This window comes from Sylvia atricapilla, chromosome 5 (assembly GCF_009819655.1).
Source record: "Sylvia atricapilla isolate bSylAtr1 chromosome 5, bSylAtr1.pri, whole genome shotgun sequence".
Lineage (NCBI taxonomy): Eukaryota > Metazoa > Chordata > Aves > Passeriformes > Sylviidae > Sylvia > Sylvia atricapilla.
Genome location: NC_089144.1, coordinates 22,378,101 through 22,404,710, shown reverse-complemented (window position 1 = coordinate 22,404,710; position 26,610 = coordinate 22,378,101). Strand labels below are relative to the sequence as shown.

Here is a 26,610-nt window from a genome sequence, read left to right as displayed (position 1 = left end):
AATCCAATCCAAACCTCCCCTGGCTCAGCTGAAGCCATGGACTTCCAAAATCCAAGATTTTCCCTTGGCTCATCCCTTTTTTTCTAGGATCTCTGGATGAACTCCCAGCACTCAGCAGCTTCCAAGGGAGTTTTCCCAGCGCAGGAGGAGAACTCCAGGATTTGGAAGCACTGAATTTGCTTTTTTAAAATTATTTTTTAACCTTAAAATTTGTGTAGGATTCAGTGCAGCCATTTGGATGTTGACAAACCCTCAGAATTCCAAAAATCCAGCAATATTCCTGGCTTGATCCCAAGGCTGGAATGAGCTGGAATATTGGGAATCACAAGCAGGATCAGCTCTGGCACCACCACATCCCACTGAGGATTTACCTCCAAACATTTTGGGGTAAATCCAGGAGTTTTTTATCCTAACTTGAGCATCCCAAAAAAACCATCCATGTTCTTCCAGAGGTTCCTCAGGATCATCTTCCCCACATTCTTTTGCAGTCCAATTCCTCCCATCCTGATTTCCTTTTTTCCCTTTGGGAGATCTCCCAGAAAAAAATCAGAACCTTCCCCTGGTTGATCCAGAGATTTTTCTATTCTCCAAATGAGATCCAGAGATCTTTTTCCTTCTCCAACTAAGATCCAAAGATTTTTTTCCCTTCTCCAACTGAGATCCAGAGATTTTTTCCCTTCTCCAACTGATCCCCCTCCTGGGAGCTCAGTGTCCTGCTGGGAACATCTCCCACAACAGAGATCTGAGGGAAAAATTGGATCTTAGGAAAATTATCCCTCCCTAAAAAGCATCAGAAGAGGTTGCTCAGGGCACTGGAGGGATTTTAAAGCTGCAAGTGACACTTGGGGACATCAGTGGTGGCCATGGCAGGGTTGGGAATGGCTGGATTGAATCTCCCAGGGTTTTTCCATCATGAACAACTCTGGAATTTTACCTTCCCAGCTTTTCCTGCCTGGTTTTCTCTACCCCAGGACACCGGGAATGGTTTTAACCCTGGATTTGTTGGTGGCTGAAGCTGCCACAGGATAACAGCTTCAATCTCACCCTGAGCGGGATTTTTCCATTGCTTTTTCCAGGCAGAATTTGGGAATGGGGTGGATTTGGGAGCAGAACAAAGCCTTTGGAATCTGCCACCAATTTCCTGAAGGTCTTGCCCTCAGGATGCTGCAAATGAGGAATTAAAAAAAAAATCCACAAACGCAAAGATTCCACCTTTTCCTGAGGAAATGGAGTTGCCAGGAAGTTTTCAGGATGTAGCTCCACATTTCTAAATTAATCCTTTTGGGAATGATCTCCTGGTTTGGGGTGGGATCTTTTTTTTTTTTTTTTTTTTTTTTCCTGGATTTACCTCAGTGAGCCAAGGTGGTTTTTTTTTTTTCCTCAGCAAACCCAGGGGCTGGATTGGATTTTCAATTCCCTTTGGGATCACAAAACCTGGGAATGAGGATGTGGAGGCCGCAAGATGCTTTTCAGAGCCTGCCAGCATTTATTTGGATGGGTTTTTAGGTGCTGCAGGGAATTCCTGGCATCTTTTCAGGGCACTCTGCAAGCCTTCAAAAAAGCTTGGATTTGATCTCACAGCAAGATCCAAATCCCATGGGATGGGCAGGGAATTGTAGGGAATTTTATCAGTTTCTTCATGGGAAAAAGAAGGTGATGTTCCTGCATTCAGTTTAAAAAAAAAAACTCGAAATAAATCTCTTTGTGTCATCAGAAATTGCAGCAAATCCAGTTGTTCCCAAATTCCAACCAAGGAATTCCAAAGGAAATGTTTCACCCAGCAAGGAAAAGCTGGAAAAATCCAGCCTGATGGAAAAATGATGGAGCCTCTCTTGCTGCACCAGCAGATGGAAAAATTGAAGGGAAAAAACCCAAACAACTCCTTGGGAGGTTCAGGCTGGATGATAAGTTGGAATTTTCCCTCTGTCCCTGCCTGGACAAAGCCACATCTGCCCCACTCTGATGGAAAAATCTCCTCAGGGTGGGAATCCTCCTGCTAAAACCTTTCCAAGAGGCTAAAACCTTTCCAAGAGTCGTTTCTTGGATTTTACGAGCTCCTTCCTGCTCCTTTCAGCTGCTGGCAAAATTCAAAATGTGGTTTTTATACGTTAATTCACAAAAATCAGCCCTGGCTGCTTTCTAGCTCAGGAATTTTTATCCCCAAATCCCAATTTTGTCACCTCACTCAGGGCTGTGGGTTCATCCCAAGTCACCAGCACAGGAATTCTGCCACTTGGACAACAAAAAAAGCGCAACATTTTGTTTGTTAAATCAACCAGTTCAATGATTTTTCCACGGAGCTGAGATGACCTGAGAGAGCAGCAGCGTTAGGAACAACCTCCCTGAGGCAGAGAATAAATTCCCTTTGGGAAAAGGGGGAAAAAAATCAAAACAAAACCCACCAAACAAATTCCCCCATGGATCCTCTTGCTGGGGAAATCACACCCTGAAAATTCCTAATAAAAAACAAAGCCAAGCACCCAAATCCAAAGATTCTTTCAGAAAAGTGGGGTCTCACTATTAAAAAAAAAAAAAAATCCAGATTGGGCAAAAATCAAAATTTATTCCCCCCAAAAATCAATATTTTCACTTTCTGGTCTCAAAGGGATTCTAAGCAAGAACAAAGAATTGGTCACTTTGGGATGTGCCAGCTCCAAGGTGGGATTTTAAGGAATGTTGAAGGTGAAGATCTGGGAATGGGCAATATTAAAGCTGGCCCCGCTGTCACAAAAAACTGCAGGTTTAACAGGAACACTAAATATAAAAAAAGCAAATTATACATAAAACAAATTCCAGAGCCACCTAACAGCCTCTGGTCTGAGGAAAATAATTGTAATTAATCACAATTCTTATCAGAGGAGATACGAGTTCCTGAAACGTTCTGATACGGAATTCTTTTGGCTGGAAAACAACAATTCCTGTGAAATCAGACACTTCATTTACATCAGAATTTATACAAAAAAATCCCTTCTAGAGCAGAGCAGAGATTTCCAGACTCGACCACAGCAAAGCCCCCTGCTCTTTTTCTAAAAAACCAACGACTTTGGAGCTGCACTAAGAAATATCCATTTTTACCACAGACTTGGGGGGGAATCCATTAATTTTCTGTTCTGACTTGAGTAGCACAAAAAAGCCAGAGCACCTCCCCCATCATTCTGGATCGTTCCGGATCATCACAGAACACACGTTTTTTAATTAAACCCCCTTTGTTTCCATGGAGCAAGGACTGTGATTTACAATTGCTTTTGTGCCATCCAACCTCCTGCCTGGTTCATCTGTCCCAGATTATTCCCCTTTAGGAGTGCAGACCTGGGCAAGCTTTGCTCCAATCCAAACCTTTGTGGGATAATTCGAGGACAATCTGGGATCCGGATTGCGCAAGAGCAGAGCACAACGTGTGTTTTTCTCCCCTTATAAGGCCAAATTTCACCCCTGCGGCTCCGTCAGGACCCATCCCTGCAGGTTTTATCCCCAAATCCCGCTCCTGAAGGGCACCTGCATCACCTAGCACGGCTCCAAAAAAAAAAAAAAAAAAAAAAAAAAGCACCGTGACTTTTCCCAGCTGCTCAGGCCTTGGGATGGGCGGCCAACTTGGAAAAGCCAACGTGTCCGTGGTGAGGCAGGAAAATTTCAAAACCACCAGCTGGTTCCTACGCGTCCGAGGCTTCCAGAAGGTCGGGGCGCATCCAGGCTTCCATGGCAGCAATGGGCACGGCACGGCGGCGTGGCCTCTCCCCCGGGAAGGGCGGCACGGAGCCCCGAACTGCTCTTTTCCCCGGGGATGGAGCGCTAACCCTCCGCTCCCCAGGGGCGGGCGGGATGGAGGCACTAATCCCCCCAGGAGCCGCCCACACTTCTCCCCGGGCAGCGCGGGATGGAGCCGGGAACACTCTGCTCCCTAAGGAAAGGCGCGACGGAGCAGCTCGCCTTGCCCTCTCCAAAAGAGGAGCGGCATGGAGCCAGTAATCCCCCCCACACCAGATGGAGCCGCTCGCCGTCCCCTCTCCCAGGGAAGAGCGGCATGGAGCCGCTCGCCTTGCCCTCTCCCAGGGAAGAGCGGCGTGGAGCCGCTCGCCTTGCCCTCTCCCAGGGAAGAGCGGCATGGAGCCGGCAAGCACGGCTCAAGCCGCGGCGATGGAAGGGCGCGATGGAGCCGCCCGCCCTCCCCCCGGCCCCCGCCTTACCCGCGCCCGGCCGGCCGCTCTCCCCGCGCCGCCTGTCGCCCATGGCCGGGGCTCGCTGCGGCCGCCCCTCAGGCCGCCCTCACGGCCGCCCCGCCCGGCCCCCGGCGCGGCCCCGCCAGCGGGCCGGCGGCATCAGGCGGTGCGGGGCGGCCGCCGCCATCCGCCGGCCCCAGGAAGTGGAAGGACGGAGCGGGCGTGGGGAGGAGGAGGGAGAGGAGGAGGGCGAAAGGAGGGGACGAGGGGCGGGAGCGGCCGGGGAAAAAAACAGAAAGTGAAAACTGAACCGGAAAGACAGCCAGGGGCCGCCCGCGGGTTTTCCTCTTCCCGCGGTCAGCTTGGCTGCGCGGCGGCGGCTTTTCCTCTTCCGTGCCGGCCCTCGGCGCCGCCGCCTCATGGTGCACTCGTGCCTCGGCCGTCGGCGCTTGCCTTTGGTGCGGATCTTTCCGCAGTGTCCCGGCCTCCATCGCCTCAGCCCCTCCGCGCCTGACTTCAGCTCTTCCCTCATCCCCTCGCTTCATGGGGACAGAGCCCTTTCTCTCCTCGGTCCTTCCTCCGCAGTGTTTTCTCTCTTCTGGGTCTTCTCTCATCTCCCCGAATTCCCTCCATCACCAAACTCCGTGACTGTTCAGCTCTTCCCACTGGCCCTTCCCTCGTTCTTCTCCTGGTTTGAGCTCTGCCTTTCCCAGAGCCGTGTTTTGGGCCTTCCCTCAGTCCCCAAACTCTTTCCCTTGTCCCCTCACATCGTGGCCAGAGCTCCTTTTCTCATCTTATCTTTCCCCCTCAGTGTTTTTCCTTATTTTGGATCTTCCCTCTGTCCCAGAATCCCATTTCCTCACCCCTCACATCATTCCTTGAGGCCCTCTCCTCACTTCAGACCTTCCCCCGTTATAAATGCATATTATATAGTTGACTTTTCGCAAATATTGACATGACGACTATATGTTTAATTGTACTGTATTATGGTTTATTAATAAGAGTTTAGAAGGGTAATGAATGTGTATTTTCTGGTTATACCAGAGGGTTAAGACTGGGTTTTGTTTTTTTTTTTTAACCTCTTTGTAACATCTAAACCACCAAGCCAGAAGTAATGGGAGGGGAGATCACCTTGTGACCCTTCATAAAAACCCTGTTAACTTTCTGTTTTCTCATCTAAATGATAAGAACCAGAAAGCCTCAGAAGAAAATTTACACCCATGTAACCAGCCTGAGTGGAGCCACCCACAAAATAAATCTATTAGGTAAGATGATCGAGAATACTTAAAACAGATCAAAATAAGAATGTTTTATTAACATCTGTAGAATATTCAACACAGTGCTCCTTGAAGATAGAAGTCCTAAAAGGGTGAGGTGAGCTAGGGGCGGACTTGCTGCAAAGCCCCCTTGGCCGAGAGGCTTCCCTTATTCTGTCTCCTAGTTTGTCTATTTTCTTCATTTTTTTATTAAACTTATAAAATTTTAAAAAAGAGAATAGAACTCGTTTTTCACACCCCTCAGGGTTTTCCTTTAGCTCCTTGTTTCGGGCTTTTCCTCCATCCCAAAATCCCTTATCCCCTCACAGTTCTCGTCGTGGCCAGAGCCCCTTCCCTCACCTCGGTCCTTCCCCTCAGAATTGTATCTGAGCCCCCTCAATCCCCTTCCTGATCCCCTCAGCCCCTCCATACCTGACTGACATACAACTACTCGAGAGCAAACTCTCTGCTGATCTGGGCAGATTCCATGCGATGCAGAAAAATTGGATTGTTTATTTTCTTTTTCTGCTTCAACACCCGTTTCTGTGTGTGTAAGTGTGCATGTGACTCTTGGGGTGTCTCAATCCATGGAGGACGTCGGGAACAGGGATGGGGCTGAGGATTGAAGGGAGGTGCTGAGGTGAGGGACACAATAATGGGGTGAGGAGATGCGGGAAGGGGCCAGAATGGATGAAGAAATATGGGAGAAAGGTCCTGAGGGAAGGAGCTGAGGGGATCAGGGAAGGGATTTGGTGGGGATTGAGGGATGGCACTGAGATGGGAAGACTGAGGTGAAGAAAAGAATTTAAGGAATGATGTGAAGCATAAAGGAAAGAAAGAATGAGAAGGGGACTGAGGGAAAAGCCAAAATGAGAAACTGATGAAAAACACTGGGCCAGAAGAGATAAAAAAATGATGAGGAAAGGCCCTGAGGGAAGGGGCTGAGAGAAGAGCCAAAAAGAGAAGCTGAGGAAAAACATGGAGGGGGAAGGACTCAGGTGAAGGAAGGGACTCAGGGAAAGAAGGAATGAGGAGGGGACTGATGAAAAACACTGGGGCAGAAGAGATGAAAAATGATGGGGGAAGGGGCTGAGGGGATCAAGGAAGGGCGTCACTAAAGTCCCTTTTGATGGCTCTCAGTTGCCTCATCCCAGCACTGAACCCTGCATGGAACAGAAGAAGCAGGTGATCATTTCTAGGGTTTCACCGGGCTCAGCAGAAACTCCAAAAACTCCTCGAATGGCGAATGTTGCAATCGGCTTCGAAGCAGGGAACAGGGAGATCTGGACTTGCCCAACCTCTTACACAAGAGGGTGTAGGAACACCCTGTCCTGAACTCTGGGGCAAAGGTTGGTTTTGGCTGAGCAATGAGATTTGGAGAGGATTCCACTTGGGATTCCATTTGGGTGCTTTTGGCAACGAGATCCATGATGCTGCATCCGTAATAAATTTATGGAGAGGCTGATTCCGGATCCTTGCTGAGGTGTCTCAGTACTCTCAGGGCCCAGGCTCTGATTTAAGCTCTGCTGATCTTTGCAGGAAAGGTTGGCAAACAAATTCAAAAGGCAAGGAACAACGGCGGGACAAGTAATTTATGAGTCCCTTGTTACACAAATAAGTCAAGAACGTGTCCTTATGGATATTTCACCCATCCGGAGAATTTGCTATGGCAGCGGCAGAGTGCAAAGTGCTGCTGCCCAGTGAAGAAAATGAAGTCAGGGGGAAGAAAAAGTGATTTTTTGGGGGCAGGGCACCAATTTTTTTATATTTGTTTATAGCAAATAACTGTTTATACCAAATTTGCCAGATCCAAGGGGTTTTCCAGCTCCTGCTGGAAGATAAAAACCTGGAATTCTTGCTGAGACAGAAATATGTTCCTGGTTGCCTTTTAAGGGGGGAGAATCAACAGTGCCTTGACCTAAGAGATGTGAGGAGATTCTGGGGCATCTCAAGAGTCAGAACATCCAAGTTTCCACCTCCAGTGGGATCATTCAGTCACTGTCCCAGTGAAATCCAAGTATTTTAGCGTTGGGAACTCCTTCTGGTGAGGAAATATAGAATTTCTCCTTTTCCAATGCTTCAAAGAGCAAAGAATTCAAAGGAATTTTGTCACCAGCACTTCTGATGGTGGGGCTGAATCATTCTAAAAATCCTTTCCAAAATTAATTATTATTTTGTTAATTTTGCTGAGGAGAGGAACTGGAGACTCTGGAGGTCAGAGCCCATTTTTAAGTGGAAGGGTTTTTTTTAAGTTTCTCTGTCCCTTTTTGGTGCCTCATGACTTTTTTGGGTGGTGACAAGCCAAGCCCATGATGTCACCGTGGTGGGGACCTGGTTCCTGGCAAGGCTCCATTTTGGCTTCTGAGAAATCTTGACTCATAAGGTTCTGGCATACTTAAATCTGCATTTAAAGAAGTCATTTGGAGTTTTATTTCTTCTTTTACTCAGGAAAAAAACCCCAAAAAACTTGAATGATCCCTGCTGATTCCCTCAGTCACTCTGTGCAGGGAAAGAGTTGCAATGGAATGAGGGGAGCAGCAGCGGGGTAAAGCAAATAATTCAATTTATTAATTATTGACTGGGTTGGGGCAGTGCCAGGAGTCCAGGGTGAAAACACAACCTGCAAACACCGGAGAGGATCCTTTCCCTGCCCTGGCTTAATCCCAGAAATCCATGGAAATGCTGAATTTCCTCTTCTTTTCTCTGCTTTATTATCATGGAAATGCTGAGTTTTCTCCTCCAATCCCAAATTCCACATTCCAATTAAACAAATCCTAATTCCACATTCCATGAATTCTTTCCTGGACAGGGAACACCTTTCACTATCCCAGGGTTTTCCAACCTCACCTTGGACTCTTCCAGGGATGAGGCAACCACGACTTCTCTGGGAATTCCATTGGCATTCCATTCCAAGGCCTCACCACCCTCACACGTCATTTATGACATCAGAAATTTGTTCGTTTTTCCTCCATTTCCTCCAGTTTGTGATCATTTCTGTCTTTTCCATGAATTTTTAAAAACAATTGTGACAACGAGGCAATGATTTCCCAGACTGGATTCTCCAATTTTCTCCAAAGGGGTGTCAAACCAAACTGCAGGGAAAAGAAAAAAAAAGAAAAAAAAAAAAAAAAAGCCTAAAATGCAAAATCTGGAGCTTTTAACCCAAATTTTTACTTTATTCCACACCACTGCCAAGGTGGGTGTCATCCCCTTGCCTCATTCTTCACTCAAGAAAAACTCCTTTAATCTCAGAGATCTCACAGCAGTTTTGCCCAATTTTATTTTATTTCCCCTTTAATTTTGTCACATCTGTCAAAAAAATTGTGGAAATCATCAAAAATACCCCATGAAAGAGCATTTTGTTTAATTTACCCTTTAATTTTGTCACATCTGTCAAAAAAATTGTGGAAATCATCAAAAATACCCCATGAAAGAGCATTTTGTTTAATTTACCCTTTAATTTTGTCATATCTGTCAAAAAATATTGTAGAAATCATCAAAAATACCCCATGAAAGAGAATTTTTGTTGCTTTTTTTGCTTTTTCGTAGTGTCTTCATGCAGTGCTCACAACCCAGTGAAGGTTTTTTGCTTTCTGGTTTGATTTCTTCTTATTTGGGGTTTTCTTTTTCAGCAATTTTGGTATCTGGCAACTTTAGAGCCACCTGCACCCCATCCCAGTGCTCCCAGTAACCCCTTCCAGTGCTCCCAGTAACCCCTGCACCCCACACCAGTGCTCCCAGTAACCCCTGCACCCCATCCCAGTGCTCCCAGTAACCCCTTCCAGTGCTCCCAGTAACCCCTGCACCCCACACCAGTGCTTCCAGTATCCCCTCTGCAAACCCACCAGTTTCCCCAGTACCTGTTCCCCATCCTGGTGCCCCCTCCCTGCACCAACCAGTGCCCCCAGTACCGCTGTTCCCCAATCCCAGTCCCCCCAGTGTCCCCAGTACCCCATCCCAGTTGCCCCAGTCCCTTCGTTCCCCCATCCCAGTGCCCCCCATTCCCCCGTTCCAGTGCCCCCAGTAACCCCTGCACCCCATCCCAGTCCCCCCAGTCTCTCATCCCAGTACCCCTGTACCCCATTCCAGTCCTCCAAGTCCCCCGTTTCCCCATCCCAGTCCCCCCTCCTCGCACTCACCGGTCCTCCCGACTGCCATCCCAGAGTCCCCAGTGTCCCCAGAGTCCCCAATGTCCTTAGTGTCCCCAGTGTCCCCAATGTCCTTAGTGTCCCCAGTGTCCCCAATGTCCTCAGTGTCCCCAGTGTCCCTAGAGTCCCCAGTGTCCGCAGAGTCCCCAGTGTCCCCAGAATCCCCAGTGTCTGCAGAGTCCTCAGTGTCCCCAGAGTCCCCAGAGTCCCCAGAATCCCCAGTGTCCCCGATGTCCTCAGTGTCCCCAGAGTCCCCAGTGTCCCCAGAATCCCCAGTGTCCCCAGAGTCCCCAGAATCCCCAGTGTCCCTGATGTCCCCAGTGTCCCCAGTGTCCCCAGAGTCCCCAGTGTCCCCAGAATCCCCAGTGTCCCCGATGTCCTCAGTGTCCCCAGAGTCCCCAGTGTCCCCAGAATCCCCAGTGTCCCCAGAGTCCCCAGAATCCCCAGTGTCCCTGATGTCCCCAGTGTCCCCAGTGTCCCCAGAGTCCCCAGTGTCCCCAGAATCCCCAGTGTCCCCGATGTCCTCAGTGTCCCCAGAGTCCCCAGTGTCCCCAGAGTCCCCAGAGTCCGCAGAGTCCCCGATGTCCCCAGTGTCCCCAGAGTCCCCAGTGTCCCCAGAGTCCCCAGAGTCCGCAGAGTCCCCGATGTCCCCAGTGTCCCCAGAGTCCCCAGTGTCCCCAGAATCCCCAGTGTCCCCGATGTCCTCAGTGTCCCCAGAGTCCCCAGTGTCCCCAGAGTCCCCAGAGTCCGCAGAGTCCCCGATGTCCCCAGTGTCCCCAGAGTCCCCAGTGTCCCCAGAATCCCCAGTGTCCCCGATGTCCTCAGTGTCCCCAGAGTCCCCAGTGTCCCCAGAGTCCCCAGAGTCCGCAGAGTCCCCGATGTCCCCAGTGTCCCCAGTGTCCCCAGAATCCCCAGTGTCCTCAGTGTCCCCAATGCCCCCAGAGCCCCCAGTGTCCCCAGAGCCCCCAGTGTCCCCAGCGCGGCGCGGCCCCGCACTACAACTCCCGGCGTGCTCCGCGCGGGGCGGGGCGGTCCCGGCAAGGCCCCGGCAGCGGGACGAGGCCGCAGCCGGCGGTTCCGCGGGGCCGGGCCATGGAGAGCCCCGGCGGCAGCGGCTCCCTGAGGGGCGACATCAGTATGTACCGTGACGGGCTGGGGACACCGCCACGGGCTGGGGACACCCCGGGGAAAAGCTGCGAAAGCAGCCGGCAACAGACGGCCGCTGCTCGGAGCGCCGCGTTCGGGCGGGTTGCGGGATGATTTGGGGCTTGCGGGATGGTTTGGGGCTTTTGGGATGGTTTTGTGGTTAAGGCGTGGGTTTGGGTGTTGAAGAGCGGTTTAGGGGGTGAAGGATGGGGTTTGGGGGTTAAAGGATAGGGTTTTGGGGGTGGCAGGGCGGTTTTGGGGAGTTAAAGTGTGATGTTGAGGGTGAAGAGTGTTTTGGGGATTAAAGGATGAGGTTTGGGGGCTGCAGTGTGGTTTGGGGAGCGAGTGGCCTCTCACAGGGAAAGGGATCAGAGGATGCTCTGGGGACAGCATCAGGACACGGCATGATCCTTGTTCCTCCCTTAAATACTCAGAGAATGATCCTTATTCCTCCCTGAATTCCCGGGGAACGGTCCTTGTTCATCCCTAAATCCCCGTGTGCGGTGTTTTGGGGCTGTGGGATCGAGGATGTTCCCACATTGGAGCCGCGGGTGCCCAAATCCTGGGGCAGGGACACCTCCCACCAATCCCCAGTGTCCAGCCTGGCCTTGGACATTCCAGGGATCCAGGGGCAGCCACAGCTGCTCTGCCAATTCCAGCCCAGCCAGGAATTCCCAATATCCCATCCAAATTTCCCTTTTTCCATTGGGAAGCCATTCCCTGTGTCCTGTCCCTGCAGGCCTTGTCCCCAGTCCCTCTGCAGCTCTCCTGGAGCCCCTTCAGGCCCTGGAATATTCTGGAAGCTCTCCATCCTCATTTGGATTTGCTTCTCCTGACATAAAAACCACGAGGGATGAGGATCTCACAAGCCAAGGGGAAAAAACGTTGGGACTCAGAATTCCCTTTATTTTTCATGGAGAGGCTGCATTAACATGGAGCTGGTTTTACTCCTTGCCACCTCCGAAGCAAACCCACCTGACTTGAGGTGACATTGTCACCCCGTGGTGGCAGCTGAGCCGGGACTGCCCCGTGCTGGGTGCTGAGTGAAGGTGTTGGAGGTGGAAACTTCTTTTTCCAAGCTCCCTGGACTTTTTGGGAGGGGATTTTTGAGCTGGGCTGAGGTTTTTTTTCCTTCATCCCAGCTCTCCTTCCAGCCAGCCCATGTTCCTGCAGGGATCCAGAGTTTGGGAAGATATTTTTGATCCCAGCTCTTTTTTCCATGCTCCTCCAGGAATCCAGAGTTTGGGAAGGGATTTTTGATCCCAGCTCTTTTTTCCATGCTCCTCCAGGAATCCAGAGTTTGGGAAGAGATTTTTTTATCCCAGTTCTTTTTCGGTGTTCTTTCAGGAATCCAGAGTTTGGGAAGATATTTTTGAGTTGCTCTTTGATCCCAACTCTTTTTTCCATGCTCCTCCAGAGCTCCACAGAACAATTTAAGTTGGAAAGGTTGGAAACCCATCTTGTTCCAACACCTTCCACAACCCCAGGCTGCTTCAATCCCACTTCAGCCTGGACAAATCCAAGGACAGAACAACCCCAGCTTCTCTGGGAATCCCATCCCACCTTGTCCCCACCCTCCCAGCCTGAAATTCCTTTCCATCACCCATCCCATGGGATGCCAGACTCATTTTCTCATGCCCAAGATTTTGTTGATGATTCCCATGATTTGATTGATGATTCCCATGATTTTATTGATGATTTTTCCCCCTTTCCCAGGTTTCTGGGCTGACAGGACACTGGTGCACAGGGCTGCCCGGCAAGGGGAGATCCTGCCTGAGAGGGAAGATCCCATTTTTCTGTCCCCATGATTTTACTGATGAACTCTCTGATTTTATTGATGATTCCCATGATTTTATTGATGATTTTTCCCCTTTTCCCAGATTTCTGGGCTGACAGGATGCCAGTGCACGAGGCTGCCTGGCGGAAGGAAATCCCATTTTTCATCCCCATGATTTTATTGATGATTTCCCTGATTTTATTGATGATCTTCCCCCTCATTCCCAGGTTTCTGGGCTGACAGGACACCAGTGCATGAGACTGCTCTGCGAGGGGAGATACCATTTTTCCATGACCATGATTTTATTGATGAACTCCTTGATTTTATTGATGACTTCCATGATTTTATTCATGATTTTTTCCCCTTTTCCCAGATTTCTGGGCTGACAGGATGCCAGTGCACGAGGCTGCCTGGCCAAGGGAGATCCCGTTTTTCCATGCCCATGATTTTATTAATGATTTCCATGATTTTATTAACGATTCCCATGATTTTATTGGTGATCTCCATGATTTTATTGATGATTTCCATGATCTCCATGATTTTATTGATGATTTTTTCCCCATTTCCCAGGTTTCTGGGCTGACAGGACCCCGGTGCACAAGGCTGCTGGGCAAGGGGAGATCCCACCTGAGAGGGGAGATCCCGTTTTCCCATGTCCATGATTTGATTAATGATTCCCATGACTTGACTGATGATTCCCATGATTTTACTGATGATTCCCATGACTTTATTGATGAACTCCCTGATGTTTTTCCCCGTTTCCCAGGTTTCTGGGCTGACAGGACCCCGGTGCACGAGGCTGCCCGGCGAGGGGAGATCACGCCTGAGAGGGGAGATCCCATTTTTCCATGTCCATGATTTGATTAATGATTCCCATGATTTTACTGATGATTCCCATGACTTTATTGATGAACTCCCTGATGTTTTTCCCCCTCATTCCCAGGTTTCTGGGCTGACAGGACCCCGGTGCACGAGGCTGCCCGGCGAGGGGAGATCCCGCCTGAGAGGGGAGATCCCATTTTTCCATGTCCATGATTTGATTAATGATTCCCATGATTTTACTGATGATTCCCATGACTTTATTGATGAACTCCCCGATGTTTTTCCCCCTCATTCCCAGGTTTCTGGGCTGACAGGACCCCGGTGCACGAGGCTGCCCGGCGAGGGGAGATCCGGCAGCTGCAGCAGCTGATCGAGAGCGGCGCCTGCGTCAACGCCGTCACCTACGACTCCATCACCCCCCTGCACGAGGCCAGCCTCAGGGGACAGACCCAGTGTGTCAAACTGCTGCTGGATGCAGGGGCCCAGGTGTGCAAACAGCCCTGAGCCGGCTGGGAATTCACTGGGATCACTGCTGGGAGGTGTCTGTGGGATCTGGGTTAGCCCGGCGGCTCGAGAGGCGAAAACTGGAATGGAAATTCTCTGGAGAGAATTGCCAGATTTTTGGGTGTTCACTCCAAGAAAGATCTGGAGTGAGTCCAGGGAACGGAATGGAGCTGGAGAGTGCCTGAGAGAGCTGGGGAAGGGGCTGAGCCTGGAGAAAAGGGGGACCGGGGGGGACCTTGTGGCTCTGCACAAGTCCCTGCCAGGAGGGGACAGCCGGGGGGTCGGGCTGTGCTGCCAGGGAACAGGGACAGGAGGAGAGGGAACGGCCTCAGGCTGCGCCAGGGGAGCCTCAGGGTGGATTTTAGGGAAAATTTCTCCATGAAAAAAGGTTGTCAGGCAGTGTAAATGCGCAGGGCAGGGGCGGTGTCCCCATCCCTGAAGGAATTTCAAAGCCCTGTGGATGTGGCACTTGGGGACATGGATCAACGCTGACCTTGGCTGAGTTGCTCCTTGATCCCACCTCTTTTTCCATGCTCCTGCAGGAATCCAGAGCTTGGGAAGGGATTTTTGATCCCAGTTCTTTTTTCCATGTTCCTCCAGAGCTCCACAGAGCGATGCTGCTTCATCCCCCAGCTTAGAAATCATTCCCAACATTAATAATTCCATGATCTCAGCTGAGCTTTTCCTGCCTTTCTCTGCCTTTTCCTGTATTTTTTCTTCCTTTTTCCTCCTTTCTCTCTGCCTTTTCCCCTGCTTTTTTCTTTTCCCTTCCCTTTCCCTTCTCTTTCCCCACCTTTTCCCTCCCTTTGTGTAAAAAATGAGTTTCACTCTCTTAGAAAAATTTATAAATTTAATTAAAAAACCAGCCAATTTAGGAGACAGAAAAGCAGAGGTATCTCGGCTGAGGGTGCCTCACCAGAAAAGGACACTCATTCCTTCAAAATCCTTGTTTTTAAGGATTAACCTTTTACATATGCATCTTTTCAAACATTCCCTTGAGTTCAGATGTCCTTTTGGTTTTTGGCCCCCCCTCCTTCCTTCGAAACTTGCCCCATTGTACTAAATTAACATTTTATTAGATAAAAGTCCTTGTTGGTGCCTGGTGGTTCTTCTGATACCAGGAGATCAATGAAGTCTCTTGTAGCTTTTTGTTCCACCTCTGTCTGGATCTTACCAATTTCAGGAATGTAGAAGGATCCTCTCTCTGTGTTTATCTTCTGGTTTGGTCAGTTTAGATGTTACAAAGAGGAAAAAAACCCGCAATTCTTTTACTGTTAACACTGTCACAACCAGAAAATACACTCATCACTTTTCTAAACTCTGTTAACAAAACGTAATGCGGCACAATTATACATGTAGTAATACAGCACAGTTATACATATAGTATTCATTCTAATATTTGGGAAAAGCCTACTTTATCATATGCATTTATAACAGTTTAGATATTACAAAAAGAAAAAAAAAAACAGTCTTTTTGTTATTAACACTATGTTACAATCGAAAAATACATTAGTCCCTTTCCTAAATTCTATTAACAAAACACAATATGGTCCAGTTATACCTATAGTAATACAGTACAATTATACCTGTAGTAATATAGCACAATTATACCTATAGTAATACAGTACAATTATACCTGTAGTAATGCAGCACAGTTATACATGTAGTATTCATTCTAATATTTGGGGAAAGCCAACTTTATAATATGCATTTATAACATTTTCCTTTCCCTTTCCCCTCCCTGTCCCCTCCCTGTGCCCTGTGTCCCCTCCCTGTGCCCTGTTTCCCCTCCCTGTCACCTCCCTGTCCCCTGTGTCCCCTGCCTGTCCCCTGTTTCCCCTCCCTGTCCCCTGCCTGTCCCCTGTTTCCCCTCCCTGTCCCCTCCCTGTCACCTCCCTGTCACCTCCCCGTCCCCTGTTTCCCCTCCCTGTCCCCTCCCTGTCCCCTCCCTGTCCCCTCCCTGTCACCTCCCTGTCCACTGTGTCCCCTCCCTGTGCCCGGTGTCCCCACCCTGTCCCCTGTGTCCCCTCCCTGACCCCTCCCTGCCCCCGGTGTCCCCTCCCTGTCCCCTCCCTGACCCCTCCCTGTCCCCGGTGTCCCCTCCCTGTCCCTTGTGTCCCCTCCCTGTCCCCTGTGTCCCCGGTGTCCCCTGCCTGTCCCCGGTGTCCCCTGTGTCTCCGGTGTCCCCTGTGTCCCCGGTGTCCCCTCCCTGTCCCCTGTGTCCCCTGTGTCCCCGGTGTCCCCTCCCTGTCCCCTGTGTCGCCTGTGCCCCCGTTGTCCCCTCCCTGTCCCCGGTGTCCCCGGTGTCCCCTCCCTGTCCCCGGTGTCCCCTCCCTGTCCCCTGTGTCCCCTGTGTCCCCTGTGTCCCCGGTGTCCCCTCCCTGTCCCCTGTGTCCCCTGTGTCCCCGGTGTCCCCTGTGCCCCCGTTGTCCCCTCCCTGTCCCCTGTGTCCCCTGTGTCCCCTGTGTCCCCGGTGTCCCCTGTGTCCCCTGTGTCCCCTCCCTGTCCCCTGTGTCCCCTGTGTCCCCGGTGTCCCCTGTGTCCCCTGTGTCCCCTCCCTGTCCCCGGTGTCCCCTGTGTCCCCGGTGTCCCCTCCCTGTCCCCGGTGTCCCCTCCCTGTCCCCTGTGTCCCGCAGGTGGACGCCCGGAACATCGATGGCAGCACTCCTCTGTGTGACGCCTGCGCCTCGGGCAGTGTGGAGTGTGTCAAGGTGCTGCTGTCCCACGGCGCCAAGGTCAACCCTCCCCTCTACACGGCCTCCCCTCTGCACGAGGCCTGCATGAATGGTAATTCCACGCGCTTTCCAGGGGTTTTCCAGGGGTTTCTGCAGCTTGGAAGGGGAAAAATAAACCCCCCCAGGTCTCTTAGTTTGGTGAGAGGTTGGTCAGTCTCTGCTGGCGTTCACAGGTTGTTGAGTGGGAAGGGAGAGAGACCCCTCTGATCCCATTTTTATCCCATTTTTATCCCATTTTTATCCCATTTCATCCCATTTTTTCCAGCAGAGACTCCTCTGATCCCACTTTTTATTCTCTTTCCCCTATTTTTTGTCCTATTTTTTTCCATTTCTGATCCCATTTTTCCCTGCAGACTCCTCTGATCCCATTTTTATCCCTTTTTCCCATTTTTATCCCATTTTTTCCCTGCAGACACCCCTCTGATCCCATTTCCCATCCCATTTTTCCCTTCCCCCCCCCCCCATTTTCCCTGCAGAGACCCCTCTGATCCCTTTTTTTATCCCCTTTTCCCCATTTCCCCCCATTTTCTCCTGCAGTTTTCACCCGGATTTTCTCTGTCCCAAGGCACTCAGGCTGCTCACTGGAGCAGTTTTGGCTGCTCCCTGGAGCCAGAATTCTCAGTTTTCACCTGGATTTTCCCAGATTTTCCCTATCCAAAGGCACTCCCATCACCTCAGGCTGTTCCCAGCAGTGGGAATTCCCAATTTTCACCTGGATTTTCCCATTTTCCCTACCCAAAGTCACCCAGGCTGTTCCCTGGAGCAGGAATTCCCAGTTTTCACCCGGATTTTCCCGTTTTTCCCGTCCCAAGGCAGCCCGGAGTGTGTGCAGCTGCTGATCGAGGTGGGTGCCAACCTGGAGGCTCACGATTGTCACTTTGGGACCCCCCTGCACGTGGCCTGTGCCCGGGAACACCTGGACTGTGTCAAGCTGCTGCTCCAGGCAGGTAGGGAAGGAATTCCCGGGATCCTCCCGCGGGGCGGGGCCTGGGGAGAGCCCTTGGATCCCGTTCCTAAAGCCCACTTTGATCCTGGTTTTCCCTGCAGAGACCCCTCAGGTCTCATTTCTGATCCCATTTTTTCCTGCCTGGATTCCCTGGATTTCCTGGATAAATGTCCTTTTCCCTGGGTAAATGTCCTTTTCCCTGCCTAGATTCCCTTTTTCCCTGGCCAGATTTCTCTTTTCCTGCCTGGATTTCCTTTTCCCTGGATAAGTTTCCTTTTCCCAGCTGGAATTTCTTCTCCCTGTCCAGATTTCCCTTTTCCCTGCCTAAATACTCTTTTCCGTGGCCAAATCCCCTTTTCTTTTTCCCTGTCCTGATTTCATTTTTTCTGCCTAAATCCCCTTTTCCCTTCCTGGATCCCCTTTCCCCTGGATAAATTCCCTTTCCCCTGCCTGGATTCCCATTTTCCTGGATAAATTTCTTTTACCCTGCCTGGATTTCGTTTTCTTGCCTAGATTTCCATTTTCCTCACTGGATTTTGTTTTCCCTGTCTAGATTCCCTTTTCCCTGTCCAGATTTCCCTTTTCTCTGTCCAAATCCCGTTTCCCCTGCCCAAATCCCCTTTTCCCTGGATAAATTCCCTTTCCCCTGCCTGGATTCCCGTTTCCCTGGATAAATTTCTTTTTCCCTGCCTAGATTTCCATTTTCCTGCCTGGATTCCCTTGTCCCTGCCTAAATCCCCTTTCCCCTATATAAATCCCCTTCTTCCCTGTCCAGATTTCCTCTTTTCCCACCTGGAACTCCTCTGCCTTTCCCAAATCACCTTTTCCCTTTATAAATAGCCTTTTCCCACCTGTAATTCCTTCTCCTTGTCTAGATTTCCCTTTTCCCCTGTCCAGATTTCCCTTTTCCCACCTGGAATTCCCTTTTTCCCTGCCCAAATCCCCATTTCCCTTTATAAATCTCCCTTTCCCACCTGGAATTCCCTGTCCATATTCCCGTTTTCCCAGCTGTAACTCCTCTCCCTGTCCCAGGAGCCAACGTGAACGCAGCCAAGCTGCACGAGACCGCCCTGCACCACGCAGCCAAGGTGAAGAACGTGGACCTGGTGGAGATGCTGGTGGAGTTTGGGGGGAATATTTATGCCCGGGATAACAGAGGGAAAAAACCCTCGGATTACACCTGGAGCAGCAGCCCCACAGCCAAATGCTTCGAGTATTATGAGAGTGAGTGGGAAAAAAATTCTTTTTTTTTTTTTTTTTTTATTTTCCTGGGAATTAGGGCAGCCAAACACCTGATCCCATTTCTCCCATTTTTCTCCATTTCTAACCCCATTTTTCCCCACAGAGACACCTCTGAGCCTGGCCCGGCTCTGCAGGGTCACCATGCACCATTTCTCTCCCATTTCTCCCATCTCTAACCCCATTTCTGATCCAAATTTTCCCATTTCTAATCCCATTTTCCCCATCTCTAATCCCATTTTTCCCATTTCTGACCCCATTTTTTCCATCTGTCCCCACAGAATCCCCTCTGAGCCTGGCCCAGCTCTGCAAGGTCACTGTGTACCATTTCTGTTCCATTTCTAACCCAATTTTTCCCCATTTCCCCAATTTCTAATCCTAGTTTTCCCATTTTTGACCTCATTTTCCCCACAGAGACCCCCCTGACCCTCGCCCAGCTCTGCAGGGTCACCGTGTGCCACTTCTCTCCCATTTCTGGCCCCATTTCTAACCCTAATTTCCCCATTTCCCCCATTTCTAACCCCATCTCTGACCCCATTTCTCCCTCATTTCCCCCATTTTTGCCCATTTCTCTGATTTTTGACCCCATTTCTCACATTTTTCCCCGCAGAGACCCCCCTGAGCCTGGCCCAGCTCTGCAGGGTCACCATCCACCGTTGCTGTCCCATTTCCCCCATTTTTCTCCATTTCTCTCCCATTTCTCCCATCTCTAACCCCATATTTTTCCCGTTTTCCCCATCTCTAACCCCATTTTTCTCCCATTTTTGCCCTTTTCCCCATCTCTAACCCCATTTTTCTCCCATTTTTGCCCTTTTCCCCATCTCTAACCCCATTTTCTCCCATTTTTCCCCTTTTCCCCATCTCTAATCCCATTTTTCCCCTTTTCCCCATCTCTAACCCCATTTTTGCCCTTTCCCCCATCTCTAACCCCATTTTTCTCCCATTTCTCCCATCTCTAACCCCATTTTTCTCCCATTTCTCCCATCTCTAACCCCATTTTTCTCCCATTTCTCCCCTTTTCCCCATCTCTAACCCCATTTTTCTCCCATTTTTCCCCTTTTCCCCATCTCTGACCCCATTTTTCCCCGCAGAGACCCCCCTGAGCCTGGCCCAGCTCTGCAGGGTCACCGTTCGCCGCGCCGCCGCCGCCCACCGTGGCCTGGCCGAGATCTCCAAGCTGCAGATCCCTCCCAGACTCATCCAGTACCTCTCCTACAACTGAGAGAAAAACTCCTGGAATTCCCCAGAAAGCTGGGGAGAAAAAAACACCCTGGAATTCCACAGGAAGCAGGAAAAAAAATCCTGGAATTCCCCAGCACGGAGGATTCTCCTTCTCTTCTACCTCCCCTCACTCCCCCCAAAAATCCGTTTTAATTTAATTTAAAGCACTGCTGTAAATAGAATTTGTCTGCAATTCCTCTTTTCCCTGGGTTTGCTTGGATTTTCACAAGGGGGGGATTTTAGGATCTTCCAGGTGGGATTGCCCTTCCTGGATTTCCCCAGATTTTCCCACATTTTCCCAGATTTTCCTGGATTTTCCAAGATTCCTTTGTGGGATCCAGCAGGGGGGAGGGAATTGGAATAACTGGAGTGGGAATCATTCCAGCTGGGAATTCCATGCTCTGGAGCAGCTCTGATCCTGTTTTTGTGTCATTTTTCCCATTTTTAATCCAGTTTTTTATCCTATTTTTCCTCTCAAAGACCTCTCTGATCCCATTTTTCCCATTTTTGATCCCGTTTTTCCCATTTTTATCCCTTTGGCTTTGGATCTCAAAACCAGGAATGAGAAGAAGCCAGGCTGGGACTGGCTTTGTCCCATTCCCATTATTCCCATTATTCGTGTTCCATTAACTCCATTTATTCCATTCAATTCCATTAATACCATTTATTCAATTTTTCCTTCATTCAGTTCATTCCATCAATTCCATTAATTCAATCAATTCCACTCTTTCCATTAATTTCATTTTTTCCATTAATTCCATTCATTCTGTTCATTCTATTTATTCCATTAATTCCATCAATTCAATTTAGTCCCTTAATACCATTAATTCCATTTTCCGTTTTTTCCGATTTATTCCATTCATTCCATTAATTCAATTAATTCCATTTATTCCAATCATTCCATTAAGTCCATTTATTCTATCAATTTCGTTAATTCCATTCATTCCATCTATTCCATTTATTCAATTTATTCATTTTTTTCCCTAATTCCACTAGTTCCATTCACTCCGTTCATTCAAATTTTCCATTTTTTCCATTTACTCATTTTTTTCCATTCATTCCATTTATTCAATTAATACAGATAATTTCAATTAATTCAATTTATTCCTTAATTCCTTTATTCCATCCATTCCATCAATTCCTTTAATTCCATTTATTCCATTTATTTATTCCATCAATTCCGTTCATTCCATCCCCGTTAAACCAATCCAATTTTTAATTTTTTGATCCCAGCTGGAATTTTTTGGGCTCTGCCCTGGATTTTTTAGGAATCAAAATTTTGGATCAAACCTTGGAGAATCCAAGGATCCAAATCACTCTGGGAATCATTCCTGAGGATTTGGGAATTTCTAGGAATTTCTGGAATATTTGGAATAAACTGGATTGGGGCAACCTTGATTTTGGGGTCACTTTGGGACAATTCCTTCACCTTTTATTCCCAAATCCAGGCCTGGATCCATCCCAAATCCCAAATCCTGGAAAATTTTGGGATAATTCCTCTTCCCAGCAGGGCAGGGAATGATCCAAAAGAATCCCAGGATTTGCCTGAATCCCTGGAAATCTTTGGGATTTGCTCCTGACTGGATCCAATTTTTCCCCAAAATTTGAAATTTATCCCAGGAAAACAAAGTGGGATTGAAGGAATTTCTTGGGAAGCTGCAAAATTCCCACCCCTTGATTCCCTGGATGAGGCAAATCCCTGTAAAAAAAAAAAAAAACAAAAACAACCAACCAACAACTGGGAAAGGGACAGATCCCAACAAATCCAGGATTGGGATTTTTTGGGTTTTACCTTCAGGGATCTTTTTGTGTGAGGGGGGGGGGGGAAAATTCTCAGAAATTTTTCCTGAATTTTGCAGCTCTGGGGTCCTCTGGAATGAGTCCTGGCATTCTGGGTTTGGGAATAAATCCACAAAACCACTGAAAATCTGGAATATTTCCCAGATTATTTTTTCCACTCCCTCTCTCTACCCTTCCCTCCTTTTCCTGGGAAAATGGGTGATCCTGCAGATGCCAAATTTTGGGGTGGATTTGGGGGAAATCTGGAGCTCCAGGTCATGGTTGGAACTCCCCAAATCCATAGTTTCCAACCCCAGACCCACGGGAGGGATCAAATCCTGCTGATCCCTTGGGATTTCTGGGAAATTGGATGAATCCTTTGGCTTTTCCCACCTCCAAAATCCTCAGATCCTAAAAAAAAAAAATAAAAATCCCCAAACCCCAAATTCCCTCATTCTTTAGATGGACCCTGAACTTTTGGTGGTGCCCTAAAAGTGGGAGATCCCAAACTTTTCTGGATTTTCACTGGATTTTCCCTTGGATTCCCCTGGATTTTCTTTGGATTTAGGCACTCAGGAAAGGGGAAGAATTCCAGTGGTGGGAATTTGGGTGTCTGGAACGTTCCTCCTGCTGAAATCTCGGGAAGCTCCGAGCTTATTCCTGATTAAAATCCACTCTGGGAAAATCTCACCCGTGTCCGGCCCAGGAATTCTCTTCCTTCAGCATCGATCCGAATCCCGAATCCCAGTGCTGGGAGAGCTGAGAATGTTCCCCTGGAGAAGGGAAGGATCCAGGGAGAGCTTCTAGAACATTCCAGGGCCTCAAGGGGCTCCAGGAGAAGCCGGAATTTGGGAAAGGAATGGAAGGACAGGACACAGAGAATGGCTTCAGATTGGAGGAGTTGGGTGGGATCTTGGGAAGGAATTCCTGGCTGGGCTGGAATTGCCAGAGCAGCTGTGGCTGCCCCTGGATCCCTGGAATGTCCAAGGAAGGACTGGAGCACCCTGGGATCGTGGAATTGTCCCTGGAATGAACTTTGAGGTCCCTTCCCACCCAAACTGCTCCTGGGATTCTGGGATTTGGGACACTCAGAACCCATCCCAAGGGATTTTTATGGCAAATGGGGAGAGAAAAGAGAGGGAAAGGGAAGGGAGACCTTCATGGTTTGCTGAGATTCCAAGTGAAGCCCCTCAGTCCATTGATTTCTTGGAGAGGAGATAGATCCAATCCCAGTGCTGGGAGAGCTGGGAATTCCCAGCCTGGAGAAGGGAGGGATCCAGGGAGAGCTTCCAGAACATTCCAGAGCCTAAAGGGGCTCCAGGAGAGCTGCAGAGGGACTGGGGACAAGGCCTGCAGGGACAGGACACGGGGAATTCTTGGGAAAGGGGAGATTTGGATGGGATTGTGGAAGGAATTCTTGCCTGGGCTGCCCCTGGATCCCTGGAATGTCCGAAGAAAGGCTGGAGCAATGTGGGATTGGGAATTTCCTGCCCATGGGATGGGGTTGGAATTGGTCCCACCCAAACCGTTCCATAATCCCATAAAACCAACCCCACAATGTTCATCCCCTTCCCAAACCCTTTAATTCCTCGTTTCACGGGAGGTCTCATTTAATTCAGGGATTTAGGAATTTTCCCCGGGAATTCCTGAGCTCTGGAAGGAAACAGAGACCACCGGAAAGATTCCAAAGGAACCGGCAGGAAAACGATGCTGAGGAAAAACGAGAAAAATCCCATTTTCCCCACAGGAATTCTCTCCTAATTTCCAATTTATTTCCTCACCGAGCCGGCTGGGATGGGGAGGAGCCGCCCGTGGGTTTTCAAGGAGGAATTTTGTGGAAAAATTTCAAAAAATTCCCAAACCCGCAGGACTCGCCTCTTCCCTCCGCGCCGCCGCTTGGCGGAGCTGCTCCCCCCTGGAAAAAAAAATATCCCCAAAGCTCCCGGAAAAATGGGAATTTTCAACCAGCAGAGTCTGCTCCAGCCCCGCTCATCCCGGACAAACAAATCCGGGAAAAACTTGGAATATTCCGCCCCTTCCAACGAGCCCGGGCGGGTTTTTCCGTGGGCGGGAGGAGAAGGAATCGCGAATCCCCAAATTCCCTTTTGATCCCAGCAGAGCTCCATCGCAAACCTGGATTTGGGAATTCGGGATTTTTTTTCTTTGCTTTGGGAGCAAGGAGTCGCCTCCAGAGGCTTCAGTTTCCACCTCCAGACTCCAATTCCCAAAAAGATTTGGAATTCCCGGTTCTGTCTGGAATAAATTTCACTCTGAGCTCTGCTCGGGGCGGGCGCGTTTTTAAGGAGAAAAGCGGGAATTTCGGGAAAGACTTGGATAAGGAGGGAAGGGGGAGCCCAGGGCAGGTTGTACCTCCATGGATGGGCTGAAAATAGGGAAAAATAGAGAAAAATAGGGGGGGAATAGGGGAAATTATAGGGAAAAATAGGGGAAAATAGGGTTCCCGAGAGGAGCCCCTCAGAAAATCCCTTGGGATTTATCTCTGGAATGTGGGAAAATGGCATGGAGGGGCCGGATTGTCCCATCCCAATGCCTTGTCCTTGTCCCCTGCTCCCACTTTCCCTTGTGCCCCTGGTCCTTTCTGATCCAGTTTTTCCAGCTTTTCTCCATCTCGTGTCCCAACTTTTCCATGTCCCCTGGGTCCCATTGGTCCTTTCTCCTGGTGCCACTTGTCCTCAACTCCTGGGTTTCTTTCAGGTTCCTTTTTTCATCCTGTTTTCCTCCTGTTCCTGTTTATCCCCAGTCCAAAGTTTCATCTTTGTCCCCTCTCTTGACCCCAAATGTCCTTGTCCCCTTGTCCCTTCTCTTGATCCCACATGTCCTTGTCCCACTGCTCCCTTCTCCTGATCCAGTTTGTCCCACTTTTCTCCAACTTATCCCAAACCCAGAGTCTCGTCCTTGTCCCCTTGTCCCTTCTCCTGATCCAGCTTTTCTCCATCTTTTGCTCCCATTTTTCCTTGTCCCCTGGTCCCTTCTTGTCCCATCTCCTGATCCCCTTGATTTATTTATTATTCTATGTTTTGGTCACATTTTCCCCTCTCCTGATTTTTCCTGTCCCCAGCTCTGCTCTCCCTTACTTCCCTCTCCTCCTCCTCATCCCCATCTCCCTGTCCTGCTCATCCCCAAAATTCCACAAGGGATTCGTGCCCAAAAAAAAAAAAAAAAAAAAAAAAAAAAAAAAAAAAAAAAAAAAAATTATATAAATCCAACCCCTCCAGCCCCAAAATCGGGGATTTTCCCCCAAAGCTGTTCCCCATCTGCTGCAAAAAAAGAGGCACCAAATTTTTCCCTTCTCCATAATTTTGCCCATCTCTGGACCAGGTTCCCCACATTCCCCTGTGCCTGATTTGGGGATAATTTGTGTGGGTTTTTCATTTTGTGGATTTGGGGATAATTTGCTTGTGGGTTTTTTTTGTTTTTTTTTTCATTTTTTCCCGCAGACAGGAAAGAAAATCTCTCTCCTTCCACAAATAACCCCAAACTGGAAAACCAGGGGGAAAAAAAATCCTTTCAAAACAGGTTTAAAAAACACCCCTGGGAAACAGAATTATTTTTTTCCCCAAAGTAAATCGGAAAAATGAGTTTATAAATGGATTTTTGGGCTTTGTTTTTGTGCAGAACCTGCCTTGGTTTCCCAGCCCAGCTCCTTCACCCCCCAGCCTGGATCAATCCCACTCCCAGAGCCTTTTTTTCCCGACTTTTTTCTGGCAGTTGGATGTGGAGGGGCCTCCCCTTCCCGCAGACATTTCCCAGGCACCACGTCATGTTTGCTGAAGGGCAGAGTTACTGCAGGGGAAGGGGCAGGAAACCACAAATCCTGAGGGATTGGAAAGGGGGGAAAATGGGGGGAAATCAGGGAAAAGATCCTGGTTTTCCTTTGGGAGAACCTTGGGAGGTCTCAGCCTTGTTTCCCCCGAATTTAATTAACGTGGTTTTAATTTTGTTGAAACGGGATGAAAACATCTCGTGTTGCTCAGATTAAAGGGAGTGGGGAGAATTTGGGATGGATTCCACAGGATTGGAGCAAACAGCTCCGGCCCTTTAGGATGGGGGTTCCTGAGCTGCTTTTTTTCCCTTAAAATTCCCATTTTAGGGGAAAAACGGGGTGAAGGGCAGCAATGGGGGCAGAGCTGGATCCCTGTTTTGGGTGGTGCTGGAGCCCTCAGTGGGTTTTTTTGATGGAAAATACCTGGGAGAATGGTGGGAGATGGTCCATGGTGGAGGTGGGAGAAGCTGGCACAGTTTGGATCCAGGAGATTCCCACTCCAGTCACATCCCAAAGGATCCCCCCAAGTCACATCCCAGCCCAGGTGATCCACACGTCCCACCCTAAATCCAGCCCAGGGGTTCCTCATGGTCCATTCCATGGATCCCTCATATGCCATTCCATGGGGTCCCATCCCAGATCCCAGCCCAGGTTATCCCTGCTCCAGACCCCAAATCCCACCCTGGATGACCTCACAGAACCCATCCCAGGTGATCCCTATCCCAAATCCCCCACTGGATGATCCTCCAGATCCCATTCCAGGTGATTCCTATCCCAAACCCCACACTGGATGACCTTCCAGGATCTATCCCAGATGACTCCTGTCTCAGATCCCACACTGGATGAACCCCCAGGTCCAATCCCAGGTGATCACAGTTTCACATCCCACCCTTCCATCCCCATCTCCAGGTGCAGGGAACATCCCGACCAAGTTTGAGGGTGGAAAATCGGGATGTGGAGGGATCAGGGATCCTCCAAACTTCCCGGGCTCCAAGTGCATCCCCTGGACCTCAATGAATTCAATTATTGACCAACACCGGATGGAATTCCACTGGTCATGGATCTGCTGGGCTGGATCCTGCAATTCCAGCAGCTC

At 49.4% G+C, this 26,610-nt stretch overlaps 2 protein-coding genes across 3 annotated transcripts in view; one reads left to right on the top strand and one right to left on the bottom strand.

Moving 5' to 3' along the window:
* The window catches only part of TASOR2 (transcription activation suppressor family member 2), a 36,050-nt gene extending 31,823 nt beyond the window's left edge, over positions 1-4,227 (bottom strand). The window contains exon 1 of the mRNA XM_066319540.1: positions 4,185-4,227. Within this exon, the coding sequence (XP_066175637.1) occupies positions 4,185-4,227 (43 nt within the window). The remainder of the gene's footprint in view (positions 1-4,184) is intronic.
* A 6,381-nt stretch (positions 4,228-10,608) lies between these two features.
* Positions 10,609-20,144, top strand: ASB13 (ankyrin repeat and SOCS box containing 13). Of its 2 annotated transcripts, none has more exons than XM_066318885.1 (6): positions 10,609-10,696; positions 13,605-13,792; positions 16,447-16,597; positions 17,358-17,492; positions 18,524-18,715; positions 19,822-20,144. In XM_066318885.1, the coding sequence occupies exons 1-6, from the start codon at positions 10,654-10,656 to the stop codon at positions 19,950-19,952; spliced, it is 840 nt and encodes a 279-aa protein (XP_066174982.1). In that variant the 5' UTR covers positions 10,609-10,653; the 3' UTR covers positions 19,953-20,144. The 2 variants fall into 2 exon arrangements, with proteins under 2 accessions (XP_066174982.1, XP_066174981.1); XM_066318884.1 differs by lacking the exon at positions 19,822-20,144 and adding an exon at positions 19,341-19,683.
* Positions 20,145-26,610: the final 6,466 nt, after the last annotated feature.

What these genes read in the sequence shown, in the direction of transcription:
- ASB13 (XM_066318884.1), top strand. Translation starts at nt 10,654, where the DNA reads ATGGAGAGCCCCGGCGGCAGCGGCTCCCTGAGGGGCGACATCA. An exon ending in GCACGAGGCCTGCATGAATG is followed by an intron (nt 16,598 to 17,357) that starts GTAATTCCACGC and finishes TCCCGTCCCAAG; the next exon opens with GCAGCCCGGAGTGTGTGCAG. An exon ending in CAAGCTGCTGCTCCAGGCAG is followed by an intron (nt 17,493 to 18,523) that starts GTAGGGAAGGAA and finishes TCCCTGTCCCAG; the next exon opens with GAGCCAACGTGAACGCAGCC.